This window comes from Callorhinus ursinus, unplaced genomic scaffold, assembly GCF_003265705.2.
Source record: "Callorhinus ursinus isolate GAN/ISIS: 27379988/994484 unplaced genomic scaffold, GSC_fseal_2.0 scaffold1, whole genome shotgun sequence".
NCBI classification, from domain to species: domain Eukaryota; kingdom Metazoa; phylum Chordata; class Mammalia; order Carnivora; family Otariidae; genus Callorhinus; species Callorhinus ursinus.
In genome coordinates, this window is record NW_027397063.1 from 122911780 (window position 1) to 122938552 (window position 26773).

At 42.2% G+C, this 26773-nt stretch overlaps 1 protein-coding gene across 4 annotated transcripts in view; it reads left to right on the forward strand.

Annotated features, from left to right (window-relative positions):
• Positions 1-26773, forward strand: part of PLCL2 (phospholipase C like 2) — a 184941-nt gene that overhangs the window by 114985 nt on the left and 43183 nt on the right. For all 4 annotated transcript variants that reach the window (XM_073900573.1, XM_073900557.1, XM_073900565.1 and 1 more), the window contains exon 3: positions 2594-2797. In XM_073900573.1, the coding sequence (XP_073756674.1) occupies positions 2594-2797 (204 nt within the window). The remainder of the gene's footprint in view (positions 1-2593; positions 2798-26773) is intronic.

Below are 26773 nucleotides of genomic sequence, written 5' to 3' on the forward strand. Positions count from 1 at the left end.
ACATTTACCACTAGGCTCATTCTTTTTTATCATTCACATTTCCAGAACTGCAGTTGGTATCGAAAATATTGATAATGCATTAGAATAAACCAGTCTCGTTGCTGTCTCACATAACGACATCGTAGTCCTTGTCTGCCTCGCAGATCCCCGTTGTTTTCTAAGAGTGCACATGGGAATCTCTGGTTTTCTGGAATATTCTTTCGCTAGAACCCACTTTGATGACCTACCAAAGTGAAAGACACATGTTCCAACCCTTTCTTCTGGAGCTGTAGTGCTAGGAAAATAGCAAGCACTTAAATGAGCCAGTATGTTTGTGTTTTGAGATGCCTCTTGATTTTGGAGGATGGCTATTCAAGTGTTTAAGTAAAAGACATGTGGTGTCTGTATTTATTAGAAGTCTAAGATAATAATTACCTCTAAACTGAATAATGGCTGAAAGCACTCAGGAGTTAATGTATGTAATTAAGGATCGTCCACATGTCCAGCAGTATACTAGGGCCTGCCCCAAAGAACTTCCGGTGCTACCCTGGCCCACTGTGTGAGAGTGCCTGCCATGTCTGTGGTAGCTGCTCGGCATGTGTTTATTAAAACATATATATTAAATGTATTAGCTGGTTATATACCTATAAATAACTATTATGAGAAGAATGCCACCAGCAAGTAAAATCTGACTCAGAATAATTCAGCAGATTTTGACCCTGTACAGATTTTATTGATACCTCATTCATAAAAAGACCTTGCCACAGTAGAGGAATTTTATTCTCTTTCTCTCCAAGTCAAGGCCTAACAGGAACCTCAAGGGCTCTTCCCCGTTTCTGAGGGCGAGAATGGCTTGGGACGCCCTCAGCGCCGAGCAAGGCACACCATCGCCTTCCCCAGGGCTGCGGTTGTGCGCGTGCCACAGCATTCCCGCGGCGGTCCTCCAGAGCTGGAGCATCCTGTCTCCAGCGCTGCGTGTGTGCGCCGCACCCAGCAGAGCAGTCGGCGGTGCGGGTTAACGAGCACCTGTCACGCACAGGCAGTCTGGGCCACGAGGACACAGCCATGAACAAGCCGTGCCTTCAGTTGGGCGTGGGCGGCGGGGAGGGGAAGAGACCGTGAGCAGGTGAATGAGCAAACAGGACAGTCGCAGATACAAGCAAGAGCTGTGAAGAAAATAAAACAGGGAGGTGTGGTGGAGTGATTGGGAGACCCCACCCTAGACCCCATAGTCATGGCTTGTTGTCACAAGCAGTCAACATCCAAGTGATTCTGAGCAGAATGACACAGAGTATGATATCCACGTTTAAAGAGATATTAATAAAAAGAAAATGTTTAAGAAAACCAAAGTGCTGCTCATTTCTCAGACTGGGGTATCTGAGAGCAGAAGACACAGGACTTGGAAGGCCTGGATTCCTCCCCTCTGGCTGCCAAGCTCAGCCCAGATCAGGACCCAAAGGCACCTGGAATAACTCCCATTTTGGTTAGAATTTACTGGTTGTTATAGCACGGTAATTAAAAGCATAAGCCTCAACATCAACAGATTTCAGGTAAAATCTTGACTCCTTCACTCATCAGCTGTGTGACCTTAGAGGAGTAACAGTGAGAGGTTAGAGCCAAGACTCGGCTTCCTCACCCACAGCGTGGCCGGTTGAGAGGATTAAGTGAGGTAATGGGTACTAGGTAGTCCTTCTTGCTTAGCACTTGGGAGATGGATGCTCCAAGAATGCCAGCCGTGACATTTGACAGTGTCAAGGGGTTTTCCTTACTGGATGTTTTAATGGCAAAGCTCTGGTGATGAGAAAAGAGAGAGGGGTGGCGGGGGAGAAACGTTACACTCAGTGGATACACTAATAGGGGAGGGTCTCCTACTGGTCAGACCTCTCAAGTAAACTGCTTTGTCCTCAAAATTCCTTTAGATTTTCTGGTGGTTTGCTGGCAGTTTTTGGCATCCCTTGGCTGGTAGATCTTTGCCTTCACATGACTTCCAAAGCTAAGAGAGATGGAGCACTTCTTCTCTCATGCCCTCAGAGGAACAAACCATATCAAAACTTTGATCTTGGGCTTCTAGCCTCCATAACTGAGACAATAAATTTGTTGTTTATCCACCCCCCCCATAAAAAAATCCATTTGATTTGGAACCAGTGTAAACAGGTGAGAGACATTCAAGTTTCTCCCTCGAAAATACTCCTTTCCTTTTTGGATGGCTGGCATATTTGATACTTACTTTAAACCTGATTTGATTTTTTTCCTTTACCTTTTTTGAATGCAGAAGACATTCTTTTTGTTTGCTCATGATTGCATATCAGCCTTAGCACCACTGTGAACTCTGATCTGAAAAGAGGCTTTACCCTTCAGATGATTTTTACTTACTTGCATTTTCTGTGCTTTTGATAAATTGGTATTGAAAGTGTCTGTAACTATATTTATTTTGGAAAATGGCCTTTTTTCCTGGCATAAAATAATCATTAGTTAATTCTGTCATGACATTGCTAATAAAGGTTGTTACTGACCCAGGCAGTTCAAGTATAATCAAGTATATCAGATAGAATATCCACGAGAAATTAAAGCCTCCAGTTAATTACAAAGCACCTCCTTTCTTTCCACTTAACAGAACGCCGTGGTGTCGTTCAAGGAGCTGTGTGGCCTCTCCTCTGTGGCCAATCTCATGCAGTGCATGTTGGCAGTGTCTCCCCGCTTCCTGGGACCTGATAACACTCCCCTGGTGGTCCTGAATCTGAGCGAGCAGTATCCCACGATGGAGTTGCAGGGAATTGTGCCTGAGGTTCTAAAGAAGATTGTAACAACTTACGACATGGTGAGTTGTTCTTTGTACTTTTATGGAGCCTGGGTGAGAGAGCTATCCTAAGACAATACACCAGACATACATACTCAGGCACTCTTGCTAGGGTGTGCTTTCCTGTTTCACGCTTCATTTACCTATGGTGGAAGAATGATTCCTCAGACCTTGCTGTATGTGAAAGAGCTCAGTGTTTTGTTGTCCTTGTTTTAGAAAGCAGGGTTCAGAAACACTTGCCTCAGTCCGATTAAATAGCAGTTAGCTTTTCAAGAATATATCCGAATTGATTTCTAAAGCATATGCTATTTTCCACACATACATGGCAAAGGATTTTTTTTTTATCTTTCTCTGGAACCAGCCCTTGATTTGCTCATTTTTATTTTGTTTTCATTTTTTTCAGACTGGTAAAAGTGAGAAATTTAATTTTTTCTAACATAAATTTTCAGCACCATTAGGGGCAATTGCTTCCATCCCATGATTATAATGTGTAATGCTTTCCTTCCTTACAGCAGCTGCTGAGATACCTATAATTTGTAATCAACTTAATGAGGTATCCTCAGGATACCTAGAATATTACATTTTTGTGCTTACATATATGTTGCATTTTTGTGAATCATATCCTGGTCTTATTGTACTTTTTGACTTATCATAGCTCTAAGGGAGAATTTGTGGGCAAATAACACTGTTTCGAGCCCACGATGTCACTGAGACTGTCAGCACTCACGAGTGCTGATGGTTGCTCTCTAGCCTGTGAGGTTTAAGGCTGGTGTTGGACACTCCTCTCCCAGATCTGCCAGGCTATCAGCTTTTGCTCCTCAGGGTGCTCAGAGTTAAGAGGCTGCATCCACCACCTTCTCTACACAAAATGCATGAGCCATGACCACAAAACACTAGGCTTTGTCCGATATGGCCACTGTGGTTAAAGACAGAACGGGATCGGCATCATAAGCCTTAGCAGAAATATTTTTGACTATTCTAGAAGTTGATCTGAAAGCTTTAATTCAGAGGGGTTTATATGAAGGAAGGACAAAACAGATTAGGCCAGCATTTCCCACAGTGTGTTCAGAGGAACCTTGGTTTCTTAGGATATTAGTAAATGTCACGTGGGAGCAAGGGCTCCATGGTAAAGCAATTTGGGGAAATACTGGCTTGAACAAAACTAATCATATGTCTTTACTGCGGGACATCTTAGGGCCTTTTCTTTGCTGACACACTGAGTTCCCAAGAGGGCAATAGATAGAGAATGCCCTGTTTCACAAATTGACTTGACCAAGGGGTGCTGTTTCCAAGAACAAAAGTTCTAAATACCTTTTGTTCTTGGTCTTCTTCACCTTTTGATCTTACTCACTCAAGTCTTCAGGCAAATAAGATCTGGAAGTACAAGTCAGTAGAATGCAGTATTTTAAACAGCTTATTGCTTCATTACCTTTTTCCTAGATTCTTGTGCAGTAGCCACACATTTTACCAGATACGTATTAGTCCCTACTATTTCTAGCTTAGAATTCATGGTAGCCTGAGCAATCTAAAGGACCAAACAGTGGGCTCTGCGGGCAAACTACAGAGAGTGGCAGTCAACCTGAAGAAAGAGGGAGGGCCAGGGGCAAGTGCTTCTAAACGCTGGGGAGGGAACTGTGCTGGGGGCTGCAGGGGCCGCAAGAATGAACTGGAATTGCCCATGTCCTCAGTGAGCCGTCCAGTCCACTGGAAGGTAATGGAGGCAGCTGGGGAGCAAAACACAGGATGCTTATGCTGTGCTCCTTTGTAGCAAAAAGTGGAAAGAGAGGGGAAGAGGTAAAAACGGGAAAGCTTGAAGAACTCTTTCACGCTGTGACCGAGGCTACCTAGTTAGTTCCCGTCTCCTCCTGTTTCGTGAGAAGAAGCCAAAAGAGGCAGCTGATGTGTGTAAATGCTTCTTAAACTTAAGCCACACATAAAACCCTTAGACAGCTTGTAGACCTCTTTTGTTCGCCAAAATCTAACATGACTTAGACCCTTGGTGCTTCATGGATTTCTGCAGCAGTCCCACAGTGACATTTCCTCATGGTAACCTTTTTACCAGGAACTTCCTGAGAGTAGGGTGGCGGCACCCCACAGTAACAGGGGGGACCGGACAGGGGTGATGACCCAGGACCTAGTCCAGCGGCTGAGTGCCGGCCCCAAGCAGGAGGTTCTCAGGGTTCATGGCATAGAGGCTTCTGGACGCCAGCAACCTCCCAGCACCCATCCCAGTATTTGGCACAGGAATCCCTCAGTGCTCCTTAGTTCCCTGCTCCCTTCCTCTTCCTGGGCTGCTAAATGATAACTCTTATTATGCAACTTTTATTTACACATAACTGGAGAGTTGTGTCGCTGCAGAAGTGATCAGACAGAATGTTTTAGCGTGTTCAAATTTTTTAAATTGTGAAATTTACTCTTACGTAATGTTTAATTGACATAGCTGTGCTGCATTATACCCCTGGCTCTATTGATTTGTTCTGTTTTAACTCCCTCTGAAAAACTAAGCCATAAAATATTTAAAATTAATTTCAAATTATTATAATTTGAATTTTAAAAACTAATATTTCTACAGCAATAACTCTTGTAATATTTATATTTTATGGTCTTTTTTTTTTTTAGTAACTTAATGGTTTCTTACCTTGTGACAATTAATTTATTAAAGCTAGCTAAAGGAGTATTGATGGGAAGTATATTAAGGTCCTGGACAGTCTGTAACTTTAAATATAGCTCTTTATTTTTGTAATGTTATGTTGAGCTTTACCCAAAATTAACCTTGGAAATAAGATCTTATTTCATTTTGTTGACTTCCCATTTATAATATGAAGGCTCCAAATGAGAAGTAAGAGTAGTGTGAGAAATGCCCTCCAGAACTCCTGTGTCATTGCCAGTCTACACTGCTGAAGCTTGCCCTCTGGGGAGGCCAGGGCTGTATGTGGCATTTCCTAAGAGTGTGCAGATGCGTATTTATGCTGTCACGATTGTGATTACTTTTCATTGTCTAAACTCTTATTAATAGGCCAGTGTATCAGAAATATGCCATTTTCTTTGAGAAAAAGGAGAATGCAGAGAAGGTTGACTATGGAGATGTGAACAACTTGTAAGCCATTCTGGAGGCTAGAAAAGGATGACCACGTCCAGGGTGGTCACACATCCTGGTCTTCCTGCTGATACACCTCTTGCCCCAGACTAATTATTAATAGTTCTCCCTTTAACTCTTAGAAGTGTCCCTGTTTTGGGGTGGCTCAGTTGGTTAAGGGTCTGCCTTTGGCTTAGGTCATGATCCCAGGGTTCTGGGATCGAGCCCTGCATTGGGCTCCCTGCTCAGCGAGGAGTCTGCTTCTCCCTCTTTCCTTTGCTCTTCCCCCTGCTTGTGCTCGCTTGCTCTCTCTCTTTTTCAAATAAACAAAAAATATTAAAAAAAAAAAAGAAAAGTATTCCTGTTTATATAATTAGTTGTATGTTCACCCTATCCATGGCCCCTAGATTGTCCAATGGCTCTGTGATTACCACCAACAAATGGATCTTCTAAATTGCCCAAGTTGTGGTTTCACCTTTTGTGTGGTCCCTCCTTGGGTCCTGGGAGTGGTGAGGTTTAACCGTGGGTCAAAGCCATTCAGGAGTAGAGGAAGAAGAGAAGTACAGACACCTTCTTAGACTAGGCAGATTGGGGTGGGGGTTGTTGAAAACAGGGACTGGACGGGTATGGAGAGTGGGAATGGCCATGTGTTGTCAGACAAATAAGCCTTTTCTCCCTTTGAGGTGTTTACAGTTTAATAGAAGAAATAAAGTGTATCTGTAGGTAGTAAGATGATACATAACAGATATTTTAAAATATGTGAACAAACCATTTGGATGTTTAGGGACAAGAATGGTCAGTTTCCGGTTTAGGGATTGATTAGGAAGACTTCAGGGAACTCTTGGACTTTGAGCTAGACCTTTTAAGAATGAGTCACATTTCAAAAGGCAGAGGTGATAAGAAGGAGGCTGTTCAAAACTGAGTTCATGGGGTGAAACGTGTTCGGAAATGTGGACGCACATGTTCTGGGAGATTCACGTGAGGGTCGTGGTAGTTCTTGCACAGCTCTGAGCAGTACAGGGCCAGGCTCAGACTCAGGCATTACACACTGTAAGAGGCTGAGGGTGAAAGAGAGCCCGGAGACCACACGGTGAGTGCCTTTATTTTGTTGCAGATCAGGTGGAAACAATGGAAATCCTGTGGCACATCAAATTAGTGGCAGAACTAGGTTTAGGAGTCTCCTTATCCTGTGTTTTTTCTGCAATGCAGGTCAGGAAAATGAACCATGTATGGTTTATAGATGAGTGATCGATATACAGATAAAGCCCAGATAGCTTCAATAATAATAATCCAAAGTTGTTCATGTGGGGTTCTCCAAGTAAGAGGTAACTTGTTTCTGATTCCTGTTCCTCATGTTGATGGAAAAGAATTCATTTTTCATACTTTGGAATAGATTAAAAGACAGATTTGATGAGCTTAAACTAAGGAAGACTATTTCAATGGTTAGATCAGATTCCACTCAAAGAAATCTGGTTATAAGTAGCTGAACATATCTCTTACAGTATTATTTCAGAAAACAAAACATTTAAATATTTTACTTAAAATGTATGTAAATGAACTTGAATGCATTTGCTGTTGACGATCGAATTCAAAATTGAGCTAGAATGTTCTCTCATGTAGTTTAAAGCTGGTGGGAGAAAGTAAGGATTACATAACCTGAGTTTAAGACATTCTAGTGAATAACTGGGTACTCTTTACAATACACAGTGCTCTTAAGAACACATCTGCACTGGCGTTTCAATCTAAACCTTCCCCCCCATCAGTATCAGTGACCTAATTCATCATCTTTTTAAATGAAAGTGATTTTTACCATCCTTTTTTAGTATTGACGAAAGTAATAATTCAGCTCTCTAGCTATCTTTGTTTATTCGTTTCCTATTTCAGACTTAAAATTTCTAAATTTTTGTGAGATCTATACTAAAATATGGAGACCAAGGAGTCAACATTCTTCCTCTTTAGAGAGAGGACATTGGAAATGTTGCATAAAAAGAAAGTTCTCTTTACAGATTTTTTTCATTGCACTTTGAGGACAGTATTCAAAATGAAATAAGCCAGACATGGAGAGATAAGTACTACATGATTCCACTTATGTGAGGTATCCAAAATAGCCAAATTCATACAATCTGAGACTGGAATGGTAGTTACCAGGAGCTGGAGGAAGGGGGAATGGAGTTATTAATCAACAGACACAGTTGCAGTTAAGTATGATGAATAAGCTCCAGAGCCCCCTGGCCAGCATTGTGCCAGTAGTCAACAGAATGTATCGTACACCTAAAATTTGTTACGAGGAAGGCTCTCCCGTGAAGGGGTTCTTAATACAACTTTTTTAAGAAAAAAAAAGTTTTTCCTTGATTTTGCTATGATTTTCTGTGATATGGACTATGCTTCAGTCACTGTCATGAACTTGAAGGTGGAGTTGTAGGGAATGAAAGGAGAGAAGAAACAGTAAAGAAAATGAGGCCCGATTCTGTTCCAGGCAGAAGGGCTGTTCGTGTGCACAGTGGTGGGCCCTCAGGCAGCCCCGTCTGCTCAGAGATTATACAGGACCTCATTCCTACCGTTGCAGTGCCTTTATATCTACTTTCTACTTAATATCAGTTTGTTCTGATCTTTTACAGCTTCACAAAAATCTTGATTTTAATTGCTTTCACATTCATTAAGAAAGCATACTCTGGGAATCCATTTATCCAGTAGAGAATAGTATTTTTTCAGTGTTGAAAGGGAGGGACTTGATGCTTTGTCTATTTGCTGAAGTGTGTTTATATAAATTACTGAAGGGTCCCTTCTAACTCATTACTTAAAATGTTTCTTTTAAAAGAAGTTTCTTTAAATAAAATATGTGAAATGAAGGGCTTCTTTTCTTATTACAGACATGTTGGCAATTGGCATGCAACATCAGGAGCACTCTGCTTTATCTTATGGGTGTGATTTCATGTATTTTGTCTTGCCACTGCTTAATGCGGTGAAGAGATAAATCACACTTCACAATTAATGGAGTCGGCCCATCTGGACTAAGCCAGAGATGATCTGTAATAAGGCCACTATTGATCCCCGTCTCCTTTGTGGCTCCTTTTATCACTTTACTGCCTCAGAACTTGACGTTAAAAGCTTCTTTTAATTGGAGGTATCAACCTTCCCCAAAAAGACCAGATAGATTATTATGCTTTAGGATAAGACTGAGCTTAGGTGTGTGTGTGTGTGTGTGTGTGTGTGTGTGTGTGTGTAGAAAGGTGGATATATCCTGCAGAGGGAAAATCAGAAACCCAAAGGCTATAGTCTAATTCAGTGACAGGAGAGATCTAGCCAGTGATGTGTCCAAAAGCAGTTCTAGCCAGTGATGTGTCCAAAAGCAGTTTCCCTGGAGTCATCAAAACCATATAGCTGAGCCACTCCAAAATGATTCAAGCTGCCAATCCAATGGAAGGGGGAAGAAATGTTAAAGATACACAGTGTGATGACAGCATCACATGTGTGATTAGATCAGATGCAGCAGGCCGCCATTCTGTAATCAGATGCAGGGAAATTCGGAAACTTTTGGAAGATTGCATTCAGGGTGTGCACACGGTGGTGATTGTAGATTTTATTTCTCATCGGTTTTCTAGTTTTACATGTCTCCACAGAAACCGAGGAGCACATATTCAGAAGTATTCTTACACACACACACACACACACACACACACACGCACACACACACATACACACAACCCCCCAGATACTTAAGCAAGGAGCAGTTGGGGAAAGAGTAGCATTTTAAGGGCTGACCATCCCCTTGAAAGAGACTTCACTGTATAGCAGTTTTTATCAACTAATTTGATACCTAGCTCCGAACTCTGGGAGGACAGACATGAAAACCTTGATGGAGTTCAACATGTTGTCAGATGGTGTCTTCAGGCAAGAAATGATAAATGGTATTAAGCAAGCCACTGTATCATCGGACATACCAGCAGTCTGATTTAAAATTTGTCAGTAAGCTAGGAAACAGGGATATGGTTGGTGCTGTCCAGCCATATTAGTAAATGAGAAATGGGAGCCTGCTCTTGGCATCATTTCAGTTCTCGCATAGATTTCATTTGAACCAAGGCCACCAGGGGACTGTTACATTGCAGTGGTTTGGTGGGGTCTCTACTGTTTTACTTCTCTGTTTGGAGTCTTTCTTTTGCCTTTTAAGGGGGCAGAGCAAAATTGCTTATTTTCCAGACACTGAATTCTTTTATTATTTTAATATTTTTATTTCACTGAATCTGATAGAAACTATGTATAAAACATATCGGAAACCTAAAGCTCCAGAAAACTTAGGGAACTTCTTTCTAAACCTATGCTTTATGTAGAAGAACACTACTACATTTTTGATAGTACTAGATCATTGAAGCACTGTGATCTTTTTTTTTTTTTTGCCTATCCAAGAGCAGGGAAATTACTTGTTCCCATCAAATCCCACATTGCATTTTGGATTTTGCTCTTACATTCCTCCAGAGTTTATTTTTGATATAGTCTCTTCTTGCTTGGAAGTATTTTATGTTTCTGCAATGGGTAAAGATAAGTTGTTTCTTCTTTCTGTCAAGGACACTTCCAGGAAATCAAAAAAAAAAAAAGAAAGAAAGAAAGAAAGGACTGTATACATATTTAAAATGCTGTCCTTCCTCTGTAAATAAGACACACAGTTCTTTTGGTTAGTCATGATGTGCACTGGTGGCTTTTCAAAGCTGTAAGGAAGTGTTTAGCTTCCTTATCCTAATTTATTCAGTAAACTTTTGTCTCCATTTGACTTTTTTTTTTTTTAAAGACTTTATTTATTTATTTGAGAGAGAGAATGAGAGACAGAGAGCACGAGAGGGAAGAGGGTCAGAGGGAGAAGCAGACTCCCCGCCGAGCAGGGAGTCCGATGCGGGACTCGATCCCAGGACTCCAGGATCATGACCTGAGCCGAAGGCAGTTGCTTAACAAACTGAGTCACCCAGGCGCCCTCCACTTGACTTTGAATAAGTAAAAGTTCCCTGAGCAGAGAGGGCTGTGCTGCTGTGGTCAGCACCCAGGCTCAGCCCTCTAGGATCTGTGCCTCTGGGGCAGAGTCTGAGTCCGAACCCCACACTCAACTCAGACAGCAAAGAAAAATGCAGCCTTCTTCTCTCTCTCAGGAGGGAGGTGGGTATTTCCCAATTTCTGTTCAGTTTGGTGAACTTGATCCATTGCATTGATCTATTTTATCCACTTTGGACTATAAATACTCGTCTCTGGGGGTAAACTACTCAGTCTCTCAGACTTTCTCTCTTGTGCTCTATAAAGTGACCACTGGTTACCTGGAGGGGAATGGTTGCAGAAGGCTTCTTCCTGTGTTCTTATAAAGAACATCACTCTAAAGCTTGCCATCCTCTCCTTTGTCCATTCACCTTGAGACTGGGCCAGGCAGTGGCGGGAGTCCCTAGCTCTATTTACAATCACTCAAGATTGCAGGAGATGGACTTGTAACTTCTCCACTGCTCCTTCCCTCCTTCCATGTGAGCATGACCAATACTTTTGGCCCAGCCTTGGGAGTGGAAGGCCAGGCTCCTCTGCCCTAGGGCATGAAGCTCTGTGATTTATGGGTTGATATTTCATATGTTAAAATAATTCATAAAATTATTTCTCCTTGACAAATCCTGACTTTCAAGCCTGTTGTTTTGATGGGAACCCAAATAAAAATCTAATTTGACCTTTAAAACTGAGAAATGTCTGTTTTTATATGTGACCTGCACTTCACCCAGGGCTCTGAAACTAGCTGTTCGAATCGGTGGAAAGCCCCCAGGCAAAATGGTTTCTAAAGTATGGCAATGCATGTGGGAAAAAGTACCCTCTTCCCATAGCACCTATGTTCCTGCTGCAGCCCCCCCAGATGTCAGCATTCCCTTCCCACTGCAGCACATCTCCTGGATTGCCGGAAAGATAGAATTCCTGAACTCCCAGCTAGAGAAAGCCCTGGGTGTTTCAGAAAGGAGCGAGAGGGTAGAGTTAGAAGTATGATGAGACAACTTTCAGATCCCCATCAGCTTAAGGGATTCTGTTATGATCATGAAGAGAAATAGAGCCAGATTGTTCTCTGTGACCTTCACTATTGTTAGGTGAGTAACATTCTTCTTAGAGCATCTTGGAACAGTGGCATCTGTTTGGTGTGTTTGGATGGATGAAGAAGTTATGTTAAGCATAATAATTGCCAAGCAAGAAAAAGGGGAGAAAAATAACTTTAAGGACAAATACTTCATGCCTATATTCCTCTAGCAATTGAAGTTTTCCAGATTCAAAACTTTTGATTTGCTACTATTAATACTATACAGCTCTTAAAAAAAGTCTGGGATGTCTGGGTGGCTCAGTCGGTTAAGTGTCTGCCTTCAGCTCAGGTCATGATCCCAGGGTCCTGGGATCAAGCCCGGACTCAGCCTCCTTGCTCAGTGGGGAGCCTGCTTCTCCCTCTGCCTGCCACTCCCCCTGCTTGTTCTCTCTCTGTCTCTGTCCCTCTCTCTGACAAATAAATAAATAAAATCTAAAAAAAAAAAAAAAAAAAGTTTTTTCAACATCCAGAATCTGTCTGACATCTTAAAGTTTGGAATTATTTTTGTCATGTCCACAGAACGGTATCATCTCTACATCTAGTTTTGTAGGTGTGAGTGTCCTCTTTTGTGGAAATCCTTTTCAAACAGAAAAGTGATAATCAAAGAAACAAAGAACCTAATTGGCTTTCAGTGCATGGTAATTTATTTCTATGTCTTTATGCAGCTTGTGAGTTCCAGATCCTTTTAGATTCATGGAAATGAAGATTAGCTGACTTAGAACATGCACTTCGTAGCTCACTGATACATTCAGCCTGCTTCTTCCCTTGTGCTTGGGAGCCCTCTGGTCCTCTTACCTTGGACCCAGAAGATGGCTGTGTCTCTCCTTGACCCTCTAACACCTTTGCTGTTGGCATAGAGGTGGCTTTGCCAGCTACTTTGGAAAAGAAATCAATGTGTTCATCTTCACCTCTGTCAGGTTGCCGAGACCTGAGGTGGAAACCCTGGAGCTCCCCAAGTGTGGGCTCCACTTTGAAACCCCACATACTACCTGGGCCACACCCCATTGGACGACCCAGGAAATGCATTTTCACTGTTTAGCTTAATTAGTTTTCCTAACAGAGACAATTTCTGACCAGGTGGGGAGTTGGGGATGTGAAGCCTGTGGTGGTTCTTCATTTCACCTGGAGCAGTGGCTGCCTTTGCCATCTGAGCCTGCAGTTCGCCCTCACATTTGGCTCCATTTGGGGTTCAGAATGTTCTCCAGCCAGTTAAATAGAAATCGTTTGCCTGAGTGATTATTTTACCAGTGCTGGCCTCAAAGTGCTGGCTACAATGAACAAGAGTCACACGTATGAATTTCTTTTCAAAGTAGTTTTTTGTCAAAGATTGATCAAAAGGATGAACTGTTTAATATTTCATTGTGTCCCATCGTCGTCCATACTCAGGTTAGAGTTTAGAAAAGAAGTAAGTTACCTTGATAATACAATTTTATTGTTAGACTTTTGATGTTTTTAATATCATGCCCTGACTTTCTACATGTGAGATCCATTCACAGATTAATTTGATTTATTACCTCCCATTTTCGTGTAGTTTAGAACAGCATATGCTTTTCCATTTAGGAATTCAGTACTGTTCCAAGTGTAATTTGGAGTTGAATTTAAAAAGATTGAAATTACATCAGATACTTGTATAAAATTGTTAGTGGTGGTACATAGATTTGTTTGTAAATGCAATGATGAGCGCCTCTGTTTTTGTGGACACATACTCTTTGGATGAGCCGTCACAGTTTAGAAGATAACTCTCTAAGAAATGGGATAATTTGGCTGGAACCAACTCCGTGAAAATGAAGCTATTGAGATAGCCAGCTTATATGAAAAATCATGTATTTCAGGATCGGTTTTGAGAAAATGTGGTTGTAGACACTTGCTTGAACCACCTTCTGGCATCTTTTCTTGGGCAGTAGGGTATACTCATTTCTGACCTTTTTTTTTTTTTTTTAATCTGTTATGTCCCTAGTTATGAACTGGAAACAAATTTTAAAGGTGTTTTTCCACAGCCTTTTGAATAATGAGGTGATGATTTTTCTCCCCAGCTAGATGTGTTCCTATAAATAACATTTGGCGCTACACAAGCTTTGAAACCTACATCTTGTTGATATGTTACATTTGACCTCATCCTCACAAGAGGAATAAAATCCTGCCCTGCCTGTGGATCCATCCCTTCCTGATTTGGCAGGGGTTGGAGTGCTCACCCTGAGCCTCGCCAAACTGCGCCAGTCTGCAGGGGGCCGGCGGTGACTTCCCTCTGCACACTGACTTCTTTCTCAGTGGGGACCGCAGGAACTGTCATTCCTTCCTCTATTTTAACAGCTCCTGTTTTTCATTCTGCTCACTTCTATTTCCCCAGATTGCTGTGACATAATTAACGCCACTCAGCCCACAGAAATAACCACCTTTAATACCAGAAATCTGATCTTACTACCGCATGAATTTATCAGGAATAAAAATAGCACTTAATAATGGCATTAAGGCTTTTCTAACTTAATTAGGGTATTTTAAATTCTGAACCATAAGAAAACTACTCTCACAGTAAACTCAGTGGGTGGACAATGTGATGCGTTCAGAGTTAAGTTTAACTCTATAAGCTTAATTACCAATTAGCTTAAAAATATCATGTTAGGTAGTTTAAAATATTTATTTCCCTACTACATTCCATACTAGTCAAATCTTCAGGGCTAACCGGTTTAGATTTTTATATGGAGATTTTACATAGGAGATCTTTTATCAACTTACAGAAGTCTTTAATTCTGGTATTTTCTTCGAAATGAGTGTTGATCATTCTAGCTTTCTTTATAATCATTACACTCATATGCTAGAGGGTGGTCATATGGAGTCACACCATCATTTATGTCATCATATGGGCACAAAATAATTTTAGGTTTTTTTTGAAGATTTTATTTATTTGAGAGAGAGAGTGAGAACAAGAGGGGCAGAGGAAGAAGCAGACTCCCCTCTGAGCAGGGAGCCAGCTGTGATGTGGGGCTCTTTCCCCCCAGACTCGGGACTGCGGGGAGCCGAAGGTAGATGTTTAACCTACTGAGCCACCCAGGCACCCCAATAATTTTAGTTTTTAAATCACTTATCTGGTGCCAAAAGCAAGCAAGCAAACAAAGAACCCCCTGAACCCTATGTTTGTAAATAGAAATGGCTGAGTATTTAGCTAAATGGAAGTGGGATGGTACTTAACTAATTTTTAGTTGATTTCCTAAAATGGGGCCCTATTTTTGTGGTGAGTCTATGGAAGTCTTTGACCAATGTTAGGATTCTCCATAACCAAATCTTTCTTTTGCCTACATATACCATAATATATGTTTACCCTTTGGAACTACTAGCTGCACTCGATTTTTCATAGTCTTTTCTAAAATGTGCATGTAGCATCTCAAGCTATATTCTCTTGAGTACATTAAATTCAGTATCACCAAATGATGCATCTTGTACCATGTTAGGGCAGGGGTTGGGAAACTGGCCTATGGGCCGATCTGGCACAACCTGTTTTTGTATGGGCTACAAGCTAAGAATGGTTCTTACATGATAGATGATAGAAAACTAATGTATGGCTTGCACAAACCACGTCAGATTCACATCGCAGTGTCTATCACATGACCTGTGACTGTTTTTGTACCAATAGCAGCACTGAGTTGTCGAGACAGAAACTGAGCCTGAACCTAAAAGCCTAAAATACCTCCGGTCTGCTCCTTTGCGGAAAGAATTGGCCAACCCCTCACAAAGAGGATCAGGAGAAAAAGTCCCTAGGCTATTTTAATGCACTGGTTCCCATATTCACTTTCACCAGTTATAATTTTAAAGGCTTTTCTTTCTTTCTTTTTTTTTTTTTAAATAATTTAGTCAGTGCATTTTGAATTTTGATCCATAAGAACAGCATTCTGCTTGTTACCTTGGTAGGAGGAGCGTGCTGCTAGAGCTTGAGTGCTCTTGTCCTGGACAAGCCGTGAGCCCCTAAAGCAGTAATACCGACGGTTAACATTTGTTAACATTTTGCTGGTCAAGAACCTACAGGCACTAGAGGCGGACACTGGAAGAGGAAAGCCAATGAAAGCGTTTGCTCTGGTTGCTTACAGTGCTCCCGAGTCAAGTTGGCTACCTCGGTGGGAATGGTGACAATCACCCAGAGTTTTGTTAGAATCCAATAAAAGGTGTAACTAGCTTAACTTCACAGTGAGCGGTATAGTCCTGCTTGTGCTGCTTAGTAATGAGACATTAAAAGTGAGCCAAAGAATGGAGTTGAAGTGGTGCTCCTTGTATCAGCCAAATCAAGCTTTTCTTGTTGGGGGGCCGGGGGGGTTGTGCAGGAGGTGCAGAGAAGGGGGAATTGAGTGGAGTTCCCAAGCAGGCTCTGTATCTTCTCTGAAAACCTCTGGTTTCCTTTTACCCTCCCCTAGCAGGGAGGAGGGCTTTCTCTCAAATGATAAAATCCAGGCTGTGCTAACCACATTCTATTTAAAGCTGTCTCATCAGGGAAGGGATTATAAAGGGTGCTGGAGGCGGAGACCAAACCTGTGAAACCCTCTCCACCAGGGGAAATGGGAAGGCTGCTCTGAGGGCCCTCTGCTGCTTCCCACACCCTGCTTCTTTTTGTTGTGCATTTCCTTCTCACACCCGTTGCAGCTTGTAATTATACATTCTTTGGTTTGGTTTTTCTTTTTTTTAAGGTACCTCTCTCCCCCGCCGCTGGATCGGAGCTCCAGGATGGCAGGGACAGTGTGTGCCCTGCTCACCACATTGTCTCTGCCACTTTGAGCAGGTGCACAAAGTAGATCTATAAATGAGTGAATGAAAATGACCTTGACCTCCAGGACACAGATCAGGTGTTCTTCCTACCCTGTCTCTCTGCCCCCAAGTGGCAACATTTTCCTGAACTTGGCTGCTTTATATCATCACCGCTAGTCTTCCCTGGGAGGGTTAGGTTTCAGGGCTGGCCAGGGGATGGAGGGTGGGGCTGCCGCTCTTCTAGGCTTGGTACTAGATGGCAGCCCCCACATCCTAAGGCAGTGAGTAGAGCCTTTGTAGTAGGTCCCACAAGAAGGGGACGCCTGAGATGCCTTGGGAGGGGTGGGCCACAGGCCAGAGGCTCAGGACTAGAACGGGGGATAGGGGAATGCAGGCACGAGGGTCCCCTCCCCAGATCATTTACCTCTTGTTCATACCTTCATGTCTCCCCTACCTCTTGGCAGAGGACTTTGCTGTGTCTGAAATTCCCTACTTAAAGATTCATGTGTCCCTAAGAGGAAAATACAGTGGAGTTGAGGAGTGGAGGGGAGAGACCTAGTTGTTCGCCCAGCCAGACAGGAGAGCAGCTGGTTTCAGTGAAGCCACCCTGGGATGGGAATGTTGCTCATATATAGTGTAGTGTTCTAGGATTTCCCAGTGTGTGTTCATAGGTGGAGTGTCATGTGAGCTAACAGGGGGGCATAGGCTCCTGGTGGGCCAAGCCGAGAAATACTTGAATGTCAGACAGCCATCTTCTCTCGATTGTCCCACCTGCTTCACTGCGGACACTCGGTGTCCCTGCCAGGCAAGCTGAATCCCACTCCTGTGCTGCTGGGGGGAAGAGACCTGACTCTCCGGGACACGCACGCACACATACACACACGCATACCACCCACCCGCTCTGACCCCACCTTGGGGAAGTCTTTGTCCTTCTCCTACCTGTCATCATGAGCAGAGGCAGTGCAGTGGGCATCCAGCAGAAGATAATGCCCTGGTATGTTTGGCCAATAAGTACAGTTGTAGATTCACACAGACCATCTGGGCAGGTGTGCATGCAGTGTGAACACCTACATGCAAAACTGCTCTTCTATAAAGGCACACCATGACTGGAAATTGGGGGATGAAGGAGGACGTATACACCCCAGACCCTAGGACGTATATGAGTGGGTGTTGGGGACCGGGGTTGTGCTGGCAAAGAATATGAGCCCTGATGATGAGATAGGCCCTGCCCGGTGCTTACTGTGTGACTGAGGGCGAGTCCATTTCTCTCTCTGTAAAAAGGGCATAGTTTCACCACCTCAAAGGGTATGAAATTAGATGTAAGTAGCCCATTCTCAATAAATGGTAGTTGTCACCATGGTATTATTAGTTTTCAAATGCTAGAACCCTGCAGCTCATGAAGCTTTAAGACCTTTATGTGTGTGTATTTTAACATCGCTCCAAACTTCAGAGCAGCAGTTTTGCTGTGTAGAGAGCATGGCTACTCCATTTCATAAAGGCAGGTTTAAAATTACGAAGTGAAAAGCAGAAGATAAGGTTTCCCACCACCTTAATAGGTGAGTTGTCTCTCTTCTCTGAAAAGGGAAGACAGGGGAACGTGTGAGTCATGTGGTCAACACCAGGAAAAAATCCTGGGTTTATACAGTAGATACGCTAGTAGCTGGTCGATTGCATTCTTGTCTTCCTTCTTGCTCTGTCATTCCTGGAATTCTGTGAACACTTCACTGTGCTTAAAAAAAACAAAAAACCAAAAATACTACTTTTCATTACAGAGAAACCTCCAATTGCTTTTTTCTCTTAACTAACATCTATACTTATTTATACAGACCTGAGAGAAACTAATGATACCTTACAGTAAGACTGATTGAATTACCTTCTGTTAATTAGGAGTTTCTAAATCACCTTGATCCCCTTGGAGAAAAGGCTTGATATAAGTAGATAGTAATAAAAGGGGAACTATGTTAATTCTAATTGTATCTTTTGAAATTTAATTAATGTAGTAATAATTGTTTTAAACAAGTGTGTCAGAACTCAAAATGGTCCTTGGTGACTTGAAAGAGTTAATGTTAGCATCCAGAAGTTCCTAATCCCTCTCCGGAAGTAGCTTGCTCACTGAATAATTGGGTTTAATGAGCTCAAGTTCCCCTTTCTTCCTGCAGGGATGATTCTGGCCAAGTTGTAAGCCATTCTTATCGGTTCCTTGGAGACACTCCCCTCCATCCAAGGGGTAGCCTCTGAACTGACTATCCTGAAAACTTCCGAGACTGGAGAGTTACACTGGTGCATTGCCCTTCTTTCCTTCTGGCTTTCCAGGCATTTACTGGAGGCAGAGGGAGTGGCCAGCTCATATCCTGAAAACTTCCGAGACTGGAGAGTTACACTGGTGCATTGCCCTTCTTTCCTTCTGGCTTTCCAGGCATTTACTGGAGGCAGAGGGAGTGGCCAGCTGTAGACCGTGTCCCCGCTGTTCTGTGCCCAGCTGGCCCCCAGGCCCAGCTGAAAGTCCCTTTGCAAGTTGCTGAGTCCTTCTGTACTGCCATCCCTTCCTTCTCCCTTGACCACAGAGGCTGCTCGAGCACAGGTGCACTCAGGTTTCGTGCTGCCGGAGATGATCTGAGGGTGTCACGCAAACACATTGTTACTATAGTTTGGGAAAGCAGGAGGTGTATTTTACAGTGTTAAGAGGCTGAAATGACATGACCAAAGGCCTGGAGAGGATGTGTGTGTGTCTCCTTGAGGCAGCCATAGTGCCCTGTGACTCATCACATGCTGTAGGGTAGCGCGTTGAGTGTGAGAATTTCAAGTCTTCCCACAGTAATCGTGTAAACACCCAGTAATTCTGTGTAGCACACACCCAGTCATTCCCTGACGAGTATAAGGCTGACCATAAAATGGAGAGATAAAAGCATTATTATAATTTAAATGCATTTGAACTTTACAATATATGTGTTCTCCACACAGAAAAGTACAACATGATATATTATTACATGAACTATTAGGAATATAGATATGTTTTATAATATATTTTATGGATAGTTTTATAATTTCGGTGGAGTTCCTCTTTAGGCTAGCTTCGGTTCTGTTTTGTTGCTTAATTTTCAACAATTTTTGTTTCCTTGGAATATCGTATTGTACAGGACCAGCAACAGCCTAAGATTAAAACCAAAATTCTTTTCAACTTTTTGAAATTCTGTGTACTTCCTGAAGCCAAAACTATTTAGAAGTTTTAAAACTTTGCCAACAGTATATAGTAGGATAAACATTTAAAATCTGTATACTGGCTTTATAATTAATCTTTTGATCTGTTAGATCCCTAGGTATTTCCAGAGCCCTTTTCTACTTTTCCCAAGCTATTTTGCCCAATGGAGCTTTTTCAGCTCCTGGTCTATTTAAACATGTTTAGGAACATATGGAACATATGCTAAACCCCAATTAATCTAGAAATAGGAGTGAATTTCTTTTAAATCAAAGTTTGTGGCTTAATAGTTTATTCAGTTGTCTGCAAAAAGTAAAATTTTCATATCTGATTTAAAATATGATTTTTGATAAATCACCCTAGTGCATTTATTGTTTTAATTTCCTCTGAGCTCTGCCTCTGTGATTTTGTCCTTTTTTTTTTTTTTTTAATCTTTTATTCCTCTACGTAGCACTCCCCCCAAACCCAATTTTCTCTTTGGGATGTTTTCTCTCACGTTTGCTCCTCTAGCCCAGCAAATGTGTATAACTAAGGACTTCTAGTGGCTGACACTGGAAGTGCCTCTCAGAAATACCCACACATGTAAACATTTGGCCCTCCGTGTACACTGGGTGCCAAGCAACTCACAGAAAGCAAGAACCCAGGGCAATAAATTGGTTGTTTTGACTTCATGATACTATTTATTTTCATGAATTTTATACTGAATCCAATTTCTTTTTAGGTAAGTACAGGAGAAACCTGTATTAGTCTGTGTATAATAAGCATAATGTCTTTGTCTTATATTTACATGGTGATTCACTTGAGAATCTGCAGTTTAACCAAAACTTGGTGTTTAATGTGTGAAATGCAGCCCTTTCTAAGTATTGTGAATGTGATTATACATTAACTGAAAGTGAAAAGTGGTAGATGGAGATGATGATGGTGGTAGAGGAGGCTTTATGTCATGTGAAAATTCAGCTAGATACTTAGGCATGAGATACAATGTTACTTTACAGGATTTGACCCGAAATTTAATGCATAAGGGATTCATATTGTACCAATGTTCAGATCAAAGTTATATAACAGGAGAGCCAGTTTCATTCCTTAGGTACATACCACCCTAGCTCTGAAGTGAACTTTATAAAAAATCAGAGCATATTGAAAAGTTAGAGAATTCTTGGCTTCCTGAATGTGGACCCTGGGTCGCTCATAACTCATAATTCACTCCAGATTTATCTAGCACTTGGCATCTACTCTCTGGCAAAAAATGATTATTATAATAGTTGAGTACGGTGTTGAGGCAGGCTTATACAATGCCAAAATCATGCTTCGGTTGAATATCATAGGAACTGAGCGTTTAACTGTACTTCACAATAAAATTGCATGGGAGATTTTGAAAAAAAAATTCAGAAAGGTTTTGAAGTACTCTCCCTTTTATAGTCAGTTTGGCTGTAACACTTGTTTTGAAAATGCAAATTTATTTGAATGTGATGGATACATTAAGGAACAATGTTAACCTAACTTACATATTTTGCTTGGGTGTGCACAGTTTTGACCACAAGAAGCACTAGTGAACACAGAAAACTTCACCTGGTTGAATTGCATGCAAACACAGACCTCAAACAGCACCCAGCCCCCCTACCCCCCGCCCGTTCGTGAGGGCATCTGGAGCTGTGCCCACCCCAGCTCCTGTTAACGCTTTCATCAGATCGCACATCACCTCCTCCACTTCGGGTAACTTACAAGCTGCAACTCTCAGAACACCCACTTCCTAAGCAGACCTCAGGTCTTTTTCAAGGTCAGTCGCCACATGCCTTGAAGTAGTTTTGCATTCTGTAACTATTTAACATACGCAGAGCTGTGCTATCACTTTTATTCAGTTCCTGTCTTTTTTTTTTAATGTATCATTGCAAAAGTTTTTAATGCTGTGCCCCTAACCCCATTTCCCCCACAAACCTTGTGATTTTTATTGCAAGGTGCAAATGCAAAAATGTTTTTGTATAGTGCAATGATTTTTGGGAAACTGTACATCCCATTAGAGCAGAACTATGGGTGCAATTACCAAATGCCCAAATCCAGAGCTTCCAGTTCTCAGACCCACCCTCCTTCCAGAAACTCTCCTCACACATCTGTAAAACATTTAATATCCTTGTTATGTTCCTTCCCCTCTGACCTCTCCTGCTGTGTCTCTTACACTAGTTCTCTCTGCTTAATTTCAGTGTTCTGGAGCATCACTGTGATGTTTTCATTTCATTTATCTTTAAAATTCCTGCCTGGGAGATGTATACCTGTTTTCATCTCAGCTGCTACCTTTGTGCAGAAAATCCCCAATTTTCCAATGCCAGAACCACGCCTCTACCCGGTTCTGATCCCTGCTGCACGTTTTTACCAGACTGCCCTGTTGTAACCAGGGCTCTCTCCACCAAGGAGGAACTCCACATCCTAGATGAGTGAACACATTAAAGATACTTTGTAACCTGTGAAGTGCTTTACAACCCTGGGGTGTGTTAAGTTTTTCTTATCTGTCCAGTTTCCCCTCTAAAGGGAAAGAGTCTTTGACTCTCCCTCTATGCCCACAGCAAACCAGTCACTGAGCCCTGCTCTGTCCCCTACGCAGTCTCCTACTTTCTTTTCCCAGCCCCCTCCTGTGTCCCTCCTCCCAGTGCTGTGACGTCCTGCCTGCTTCCTGTCCCCACCTTCATGCCCCCCATCCTGTGTTTCTTCCTGCACCTCCGTCTCTGTTCAAAGTTGTAATTCCGTATCCCATCCAAGGGGACCCTTCACTCGTTTTCTAACCACATTTCCCTGCTTTCCTCTGACCTGATGGAAATGGCTGGAGAGGGTAATGATATTTTACATCGATTCATATCCTGCCCCCTCCCCACCATGCCTGCACCAGGGCCCCAGATGCCGTAGCAGCCACCTATGCTCCTCTACGTGTTGGTTAACAATTCAGTGGCAGTTTTCATCGGGCAGAGCTTTGGGTTCTTTCTATAATTTTTCTCTTATATAGGGTTTTTTCTCTACTTTTCTCTGAGTTGTATAGTGGAAAACGTGGAAGTGGAAGTGAGGTTTCAAGAGGAAACCAGGACAAATTACTCTGGAAAACCATTTGTTACGTGGAAAGTGTTTTTATAGTGACCTTGCTGGAAGGGATGATGACTGCAGCTATTAATGACATGGCTGCAGAAGGGGCTGGGGTAGCTGTCGCCTGCAGCTGGGCAAAGACCCCACAGTGATAAAACTTGGATGCCCCCATGCAAGTATATGACTTTCATGTTGTTTTCTTTTTTATTATTATTGTTATGTTATGTTAATCACCATACATGACTTTCATGTTATTTTCAAGTATGACAAGCTATCTTGTATTTTCCAACGATAACTTCAGAAATGGTTTCTATTCCATTGGTTCAACTCTGGGAAGTTTTGCTGTACTTGGATGTTTTACTGAAAGAAAATGTTACCTCTGATTTTCAGTTCTGAAGTTGCAGATCCCAGTGTTTTTGTATTTGACTCTAAAATTCTTCAAAATTCTAAAAACTTCTTTTTAAAGTATTAAAAAGAAAGATAGTGTTATTAACTCGGAGAGACAATACTTTTTCAAGAGCACAGAAAGAAACACCAAAGCTTATAGTTTCCTGAGAGAATTTCCTTCTTCTCTGTCCCATTCTCATCATTAATGAACTGACTCAATTTGTAGGACTGTGTAGGACAGGGTGACAGTCCTCTGGTGACACTGAGCTTTAGAGACATTCATACAGATAATTCTGACTGGGGGGAGAACACTGCTTTGGATTGAATTGGTGGTCTTCTGAAGACCTCGATCTTTGCTTCACATTTGCTGTTTTGCTACACATTCCTGGAGTCCTGAGAGGCAAGTCCTGCTTTGGTCCAGTCCTCCCTGGGTCCTTCCTGAGCCAGGTGGTACCTGAAGCCACACCTGTCACCTGGGCATTCACTGGTCACCAAGGCCTTCCATGGATCTCCACGAAAGCCTTGGAACCCAGGGGGTGTTCAGAGGTAGGCGCAGGTGTATCGTTTCTCTAGGTCCGTTGGCAGGTTTGAGAATGCTGCTCAATTGCTTTAGTTTGTTATATGTCACACAGTCACAGAATCTTTGTAAAAGAACAAACTAAGTTCCCTTTTATAAGGACGTGAGCACTTCTGAGGCTTTGTAACTTCATTAGGGATAGCTACAGCCAAAGCAGCAGTGGCGACGGCCATGTATGAATGTGGGGACGGGCAGAGCCAAGTCTTAGGAGGGAGGCGTTTTCTGTCTGCAACTGAGGTCAAAGCAAGATAAAGGGAAAAATCTGAACTCAGAAGATGTTATGATTGTTATGATTAAACTTCTTTCACCCATGGACTTGAAATTATTGGCAAATTGTTTTTGTAATTCTCAAAATCTGTGTTCCTGGGATGAAAGGAGATTCTTCGGTGTACCGTCCAAAATCAGACATAAGATCCTTACATAAAACTGTAGACTTGCTTATCCTGAAAATAGAATTTTCCTACTTGATGCGTGAATTTCAAAACAAAATTAAGAAGCAGTCTATAGAAATCTAGTGATATGAAATATATTAATATAGTGACAGTTCTTATAACCATATCCATAAATGGAGAAGTTTGCCTAATACTAGTAATGGGAGTTACTTTCAAAATGGAACATTCTTACAAAAGGCATTTCTGTTTTCTGTCCAGCTTAATAAAATATGAATTTTTACTTGCCTTTTAGTTGAATTTTAGTTACCTTTAGTTTTACTTACTTTTAGTTGAAACTTCCTGCTTTTCATCTGCAGGAGTCCTGTATTAAAATCCTATAATAGAATTGATCGTATTTATGAAATGGGTTTCTGGGCTATGTTAAATCCATAGATTTTCCAAGTGCATTAGTTCCAGAAATTTAGGGAGTTACTGGTAACTGGACACTAATAGAAAATCTATTAGCAACAACTACACAAAAGCATCTTGTACTTCATAAATAATATGAGCTGTCCATGTGGTAAGTTACTAGGGTTAGTTAGCAGCAGGATGATCTGAGCCAAAACCTCTGCATTTAAAGGGATCAGTGGGGATGCATTTGCATTAATGTAAATAATGCTTCTAAAGCCAGCCAATCTACTGGGCCTTGTATTACACTGACATATTCATGTAATATACAGAGAGAAAATAATTTAATTTAAAGCACTTTCTCCCTTTGACTCATCTCTTGATGTCACTCCCCATGTATTTGCTTTTGTCTACTCTGAAATGCTTATTCTACTAGTTTCACATTAAATGTAAACGATTTCTCTCTTATAATGATGAATTGTTAAGTGGAGCTGAGCAAATTGTTTATTGTTGTCATTTTAAAAGAAATGTTTTCCCAAAGCACTTTACAGAAATACTATTTAAAAAGACAATTCTCGTGGCACCTGGGTGGCTCAGTCGGTGAAGCGTCTGCCTTCGGCTCAGGTCATGATCCCAGGGTCCTGGGATCGAGCCCCACATTGGGCTCCCTGCTCCGCGGGGAGCCTGCTTCTCCCTCTGCCTGCCGCTCCCCCTGCTTGTACTCTCTCTCTCTCTTTTTCTCTGTCAAATAAATAAATAAAATATTATAAAAACAAAAGGACAATTCTAGGTGGAAGTCAGTAGTGGAGATTATACCACCTACTGTGTGTAGCACCTGTCAGGCGTTACTGAATTCCTTTCTGCTTTTGTATGTCTCTCCGGCTAGAATGCCCTTTCCTCAGCTTTCCTTGTGCTGTTGCTACTCGGACAGCAAGACGTGTCCTAGTGCTGTGGAAAAGCAGGGGCCTTGAGGTCAAACAGAATGCATCTTTTCTTAGTTGCAGTCCCTTTGCCCTTCTTACCGGAGGACCTTGGGGAAGCAGCTTAACTCTCAGGTCCTCAGTGTTCACACCTGTAAAACCAACGCCATAAATACCCACCTCACATGGGTTTTGTGAGCCTTAAATGAAATAGAAAGCACGGAGTACAAACCTGATGCAGAGGAGGCATTCAGTTACTTTCATTTTGATTCATTCAACCAACACTTGTACTATTATAATCAGAGCTTGTTATAAAGCCGCAGACCCAGGCTGAGATGGGCCCCCACTAGATTTAATGGCCCCCTCGTGTGGTCCCTGCTGTGTCCTCCTTCCGTGCCATGTGCTCTACTTTCAGTCATAGCTGTGAGCTGAGTGAGGCAAGACCTCAGCCAGCTGGGTGGACAGGCAGGAAGCTCTGCCGCCTGGCCCTGCCCTCTCAGCCTACTGGACCCTTAGAGTACGCTGAGAGGGGCTCACAGCCCAGACAACTTGCTGGGGAGTACCCGGAGGGGTTCTTTCACTCAAGGACGCTTTGTGCAAATACTGCAGGAGTTGAGAACTAATGAACGCACTCTATGGACAAGAACGATAAACTGTTTACATGAATATAAGGACCCACCCTAACTGTAAATATGTACCCTAAAACTATAAAAAGATATAAACTGGCAGTTCCTCCTCTCCAAGGAAGTGGTGAGAACATTTAGTAACAGGTGTGGCAAGATGAATCATCTCTGCTAAGGTCTGGATATGTTTTCTTCCTGCCTTCTCTAAGTTCTACTGATAGTTTATTGTTGTGCCTAACCTTCTCTGAGGCTGGTTGCCTCCAGAGTACCCCTCCAATATGGTCTGCGAATAGCTGCCTCAGTTTACTTCCAAACCTGAGAGGAGTGGCTTTTTGCTGTGTTTGCGTTCTCCACCCTGGTGGAGTAGCCACCTTCATATTTTATATACTGCTCATAAATAAGGGGTGGAGTGTGTATTTAAGTCCAGTCCACAAACAGAGTATCAGCGGGATTCTATGACACCACCACTTACACCCCCACTAAATATCCCATCTACCTACTGTGGCTTAGGGTATTTAACTTTGTCATACCCAATAGCACATGGGCTACAATGGCCACGCCAC